Genomic DNA, 6,000 nt, shown 5'->3' with positions numbered 1-6,000 from the left:
AAATGTAGCTTTTATGGACTAAAGATATCCTCCTTTTACATCTACAGTACAGATAGATGATGAGAAAAGGGTTTAAAAATTTGGAAAACAGATTATCAGCAGGCTATCTGTGTTGTCTGAAAGGCTGCAGCATTACATACTGAAGGAAAACTAACTGTATGAATGTTTTTGTGTGCTTTAGTGTGCATAATTTTGAGTGTATTTTTTTTTTTGTCAGGATCTGCTGCATTTATCAAAACCTCACAATAACAGGCAAACTGGCATAGAAACACAGAAATACTCACAGAGTAGTATTTTTTGATGTGACGACGGATGTCAAGTTGAAGTTTGTTGCTGATGTTGACGGAATAGTCAAGGGGGGAACCTCCACAGGGGATGTGACAGCATCGCATCAAACTGGGCTCCAACTTCAGACCCTGAAAAAGAGAAAACGTGTCGGCGTCCCAGAAAAATTACTCTTCAATACATAGACGCATTCGACGTCTTCAACTAAAGCCAAGCTATTTTTACTGTCAAAATAAGTAAATAAAACAGAAAGCAGGAATTTGGAATGTCCCCTGATTTAGGGCATCTGATAAAGTGATCTGATCTTTCTGTGAATAAATATAAACGATGTCATTCTGAAGCAGTTATGTAATGGGAACTTGGCCATTGCCTCCACAAAGAGCATGTCAAACGCGGAAGGTGTAAGAGCTTAAAGCACCCCTGTGCCTAGTAAATTTTAACTTTATTGTAGCCTGAAGAAAACAGGTCACCGTGACCCCAGTATCCTTGACAGCAAGGCTTATAGTTAATGCAATAAAAGAAGTAGCCACAGTGCATTGCTTCTTTAAACCTGAGCTCCATTTACCCGTTGCGTTGACAGCGGTGGAAAAAAAAAAAAAAAAGGTTTCTGCAGGGAACTTGGTGGCACAAAAATCTGCAAGTGACACCCCCCACCCAGTCAGCCACAAGACTTCTCTATATCATTCCTTTTTGCTTCAATCAACTCATTTCCCTCATGCTGTAGGCGGCTACACACATTAACCCTCCTCATCTCAGTCTATCCTCCTCTTCTTGTTTTATTTTTTTCAGTGTGCTCTGGATGAAAGCAACCTCCCTTCTTCTCTCTCCAGAATCGTCCCCCCCTTCTGCTCTTTATCTCTCTTGTTTCATTCCAAACTTCATTTTGACAAGCAAACTCTCCCACCCAAACAAGTTGTATTTATTAAAATTACACACCACTTGCTTGACAGATATTTTATCACTCAGCAATTAAATGAAAACATTCAAAGTACTTTGCGTCCCGTGTTTCTGTGAGACTTATGAGAAAAGTTCAAATATCGCAATACACGGATCGTATCTTTTAAACACTCCTCGCTGCTCTCAGTGTTTGTCTACACCCCAACCAACTGTCACTTTTACTGCCTCATCACTGCACCTTAAATAGACTTCTGCAAAACTGTAAAACAATTTCAAAAGGTTTACGATGTCAACTGTCTAACCAGACTCTTTTCGTCGAAGTCTGCGTATCATAATGTGCAGCTTTCACAGTTTGCTGATTTAACTGCCCGTGGCGGATACGTAACACTCTATTAAGAATGAACTTGTGGAAATCCCTGCAGCTCCATCCAGATTTTTTCTATCCACACTTAATCTTTTCATCCCTCTCTCCCGCTACCCCCATCAAACAACTTTCCTCCTCTGTCTGTCCTCCATCATCCATCACCGCCTCCTCCTACCATCGCTGGCTCTGTTTCAGTGGTGGAGTCAAGGCCCATCTGTCCTCCCCTCTCACTGAGCTGTTAGACCATGTTCGCCACCTTAATTAACTTACTGTCTTATCAGTTACTCTGTGTGTGTGTATGTGTGTGTGCGCATACCGGCTTCTGACACATGGTGGAAAATTAACACGAGTAATTAGAGGATGTGTATAGTCTGAAGTTTCACATTGTTCCTAAAAGACAGCTAACCAATAATTCAAGATCATATTCTGTTAAAAGCAGGTTGTTTCTTTTTCTATACATACAAGCATTCCAACTAAATATACTGTTTGTTGTGCAAGTGTGAATGCACCTCAGCAAAACATACCAGAGAAACTGCTGAGGTGTGTAATGATATCATCCTTTTAAGGAGTGTTGTGTAATATTCCTTTTATAATTTAATGCAAGTCCTCTCCTCCAGTCGAGGACAGAGGCTTGTCAGTTTTATTAGTGTCTTCCAGACAAGAAAAAGCTGCGTGCCCTGCTCCTCATTAGACGCTGATAACACACACACACACACACACGACCTTGGCCTGACAAATGGTAGGAGACCAGTGTGCATGTGTGTGTGTCCGCAGAGCGGCAGGGGTTAAGGAAAGGCTTTTCAAGTTGTGCAGTCCAAACTATGCCAATGAAAACAGAGTCCGTATTGGAGCCAGGCAGCTGTCTAAAAATACAGACGGAGACACAATATGGAGGATGACTAAAGCATGAATCCTTCACAGGAAGTTTTACTGAAATGCCTTTGGAAACACCAATCTCCCACTGTCATACTCTTTATTCATGTCTCCGATTAATGCATTACACCAGTGAAACACACCATTAGTGATAAAAGCCTTCGCTTATTTTTGATCTTCTCCATCTCTCTGTGAGGTTCTTTGTGTGTGTTCTACACACACAGACACACACACACACACACACACACATTTCTGACTCCACAACCTGTTACTGTGAATCAGCTTAAGCTAATTAGATTACATAATATTTCCAAGGCAACTCTCTGGTCCAAACAAGAACTGAAATGAACGTGATAATTTGGTGTCCTGTAAAAACACACCAGAAGAAGAACAGAGGACGTTTTGATTGCTAATTATGTGTGCGTGTAGACATCTACTCACAGCTCCTTCGAAGACGCTGTCGTAGATGTTGTCAGTGCCACACTGAGGACAGGTGAAAGTAAACCTCTCACAGTCTTTATAGCGCTCCTCATCAGTCAGCTGGACGGGTGCTCCCAGCATGCCATCAGCCTCCTCCTCCCTCTGGTGCTGTTGCTGAGCTCTGAACTGACTCGGGTCCAGACCTGAGACAGACAATATCATTCATTCTGACTATTTCACATAAATCTAGAGTGATTAGAACAAATGCTCATCGACAGACAGGTCTACACATAGGGACTCCAACCCAAACCACAGTTTTACAGCTATTAAACAATGAAACATCTATTTTGCACTTTTAATAGGCTATTGTGGCTTTAGGTGTGAAAGGTTTTCTGGGTTTAACAGTTTCAGCTGTCAACAGACTGCTAAACAGGAAGTCATTTTATTGCAAAGGGAATTGGCACTAACACTCAAAGTAAACTGTGCCCCAAAAATACCTCATGGTCAACGGTTATTTATAAAATAATAGGAGTATTGCATTATCGTAAAAATGCAAATGAAAATTGTGATCGTTTAACAATAATGTTATTCAAAGTGATGTCAACAACACTAATTAAAACACTTCCCCGGTTTCATTTTAATTAACAACTCTCACTTGAACTTTTGACTTTTTTTTCCCCACTAATTTGTGTAATTTGCTATTTTTCTACCGCAAACCTGACATTCTTCAAATTGTAATGTACAATCTTCTGCAGCCTACCATACCCTGTTATTAACTTACCCAGCCATGTGGCTATGAGCACACCGTCAATGCCCTCGATGGGGTCACAGATGCGAGACACCACAGGGTGGATCTGCTGGGCCAGATAGTACTGTGCATCCAGAGTGAGACCCTCCTGCTTCTGAAGCTGCTCTAGAGCGTAAGCTCTCTGACTGGCTGCCAGCGTTGAGCCGTCCTAAAAGTAAAAGGAGATGGATTTCTACAGTTACACTGTGGTTATATATCGCAACTGTGAAAAACCTACAAAAAAAATGATGAGTATCTGGAAAGCCAGGATATTTATGTCTCTCTTGTATGAACACACCTTGCAGATGAGGTAAGAGATTGTATCTCCAGCTTTGACCCTACGGCCACCCTGAGAGTTGATCCACAGAGCCACGTGGACATGAGGGAGACTCTTCTTATCTGGATAGTCCTGAGGATCCTTTGTCAGTGCCTGGAGGAGAGGAAGAGAGTGGGGAAGTGAAGATAAGACAGTAATTATGAATGGACAGCAATAAAAAAAAAAAAGTGCTTACACAGAATAAAGCATAAACACTCCCATAGTTTGAAAGAGAAACACAAAAAAATGTTCCTGCACATTTCTCACACTACCTTGTTCATCAGTCTTACATTGTGTACACTGTACTCACTAAGTGCAGCAATTCCTGAAGACAACTGGCTTCCCAACACAGCTTCCACAGACAAGTCTTAAGCCTGTCTTATTTATGTAAACACAGAAATACAGAGATGCAGTCACATTCTCACCTTGTGTATCTCATACTTGTTGAGTGGTATGGCTCCATCAGCTACCTTCTCTCCCACATCCACCAGGTGTTTCTGGATGTTCTCCACAATCACATCGCGACTCTGGTCAGACAAAATCTGACCAATCACATAGCTGGAAGAAGAGAAGGGAAGAGCGGAACACATTATATCATCCAAAACAAAGACTTCAGATGATTAAAGAGGAACACCCTCTGAGTGCCTTGAAGTGATTTGTATGTTAACATTCCAGTGGGACACTAATTGTAAGATGGCCAAAAGCCATTGCAGTTGCATTGGGTTCATCCAACGTACTTGCCACATTCCTTGGCCAGATCACACCAATCTCTGCGGACAATGTCCAAGCCTTTGAGCTCCTGCTTGACGCTGTATCTCCCTTCCCCGTGATGCTCCACTACCAGGGCTGCATATTTCTTCTTCTTCAGCAGTAAAAGTGACTTGAACACGCCGTCAATGTCGATCTCCAGCAGTTTGTACAGCTTGTTTACCTCTGCCTTCACCTGGAAATAAAACACACATACAATGAAAATTAAACCTCCGAAAAGGAAGCAGATAACATCTCACTGCTGTAAATACAGAATTATATAAAACAAACCTTATTGCCGAGTTTGAAGACCTCCTCCAGAGACTTGCTGTTGGTGTTGATCATGATGGAGTCAGTATCTCCATAGATGACTTCCAGATTCATCTGAGTCACCCACAAATAAAGAAAAAGACAAAGGACAAAAAATTAATTAATAACTTAGGAACACTGAATTATGTAATTTTCTAAAACACAACTTACATTAATGCCATTACATTGATAACAGCTATTAAAATTAATGACATTTAACTCAAAGTTTAGCAATTCAATTTGCCTACACTTAGGTAAGAATCTTTACCACCGGGAGCAAGAAATTAGAAGAAACAAAAGAGGACTTTAACAGTTTATTCCGATATACATTTTAGGCCATTTTGTCCAGCTCTAATCCACATTTATTTGTCTTTTAAACATTTTCTTGTGTTACATTTATAAGATCTGCACAACAATTACTTAATAACCCACCTTCTGAACCATGTCTTTGGTGTGCATCAGAATCTGAAGAAAGGAGAAGACACAAACGTGTGAATGGTGCCGACAGAGAAAAGCAATACAGCACAATAAACAAACGTATCACTAAGGAACAAACAATTATCAAATATTAAGTTTCTCTGTTATTTATCGCGTGTATGTGCATGTGTGTGTGTGTGTGTGTGTGTGTGTGTGGTGTGAGTACGCGCATTTGTGTGGACATGGGAGCAGAGCAGGTGATTTGCTTTTAAATGGGGGATAATTGGCTAAGAGGGCAATTATGAGAGCATGCTGTGACAGGCGTCTTTTCAACCCACACACATTCCTAGCCAGGCAACACACACTCAAACGCACGCATGCACCTCAGCGACTCGTAATGGCCTTTATAACCTGCGGGGTGAGTGACGGAGAAATAAGAGAATTCTGTTAATGCAGGTTGTCTACTGTGTGTGTGTGTGTGTGTGTGTGTGTGTGTGTAAGAGAGGGAAAGCTCGGAGCAGCAGAGGGATCCTAACAGGTGGGGGCCCAGAGGAGGGGAGGGCAGCGTGGGGGCCTCGGGTCGCT

At 41.6% G+C, this 6,000-nt stretch overlaps 1 protein-coding gene across 1 annotated transcript in view; it reads right to left on the bottom strand.

Annotated features, from left to right (window-relative positions):
• Positions 1-284: 284 nt before the first annotated feature.
• The window catches only part of LOC103369764 (DNA polymerase alpha 1, catalytic subunit), a gene marked incomplete at its 3' end in the record, with an annotated part of 29,751 nt that continues 24,035 nt past the window's right edge, over positions 285-6,000 (bottom strand). The window contains exons 27-34 of the mRNA XM_008298562.1: positions 5,431-5,463; positions 4,981-5,073; positions 4,680-4,885; positions 4,368-4,500; positions 3,925-4,056; positions 3,621-3,795; positions 2,861-3,042; positions 285-416 (exon numbers count right to left, since the gene is read on the bottom strand). Of these exons, the coding sequence (XP_008296784.1) occupies positions 285-416; positions 2,861-3,042; positions 3,621-3,795; positions 3,925-4,056; positions 4,368-4,500; positions 4,680-4,885; positions 4,981-5,073; positions 5,431-5,463 (1,086 nt within the window). The remainder of the gene's footprint in view (positions 417-2,860; positions 3,043-3,620; positions 3,796-3,924; positions 4,057-4,367; positions 4,501-4,679; positions 4,886-4,980; positions 5,074-5,430; positions 5,464-6,000) is intronic.

The sequence above is a fragment of the Stegastes partitus genome, unplaced genomic scaffold, assembly GCF_000690725.1.
Source record: "Stegastes partitus isolate 25-593 unplaced genomic scaffold, Stegastes_partitus-1.0.2 Scaffold1327, whole genome shotgun sequence".
Classification (NCBI taxonomy): Eukaryota; Metazoa; Chordata; class Actinopteri; family Pomacentridae; genus Stegastes; species Stegastes partitus.
This window is presented reverse-complemented; position numbering and strand designations above follow the sequence as displayed.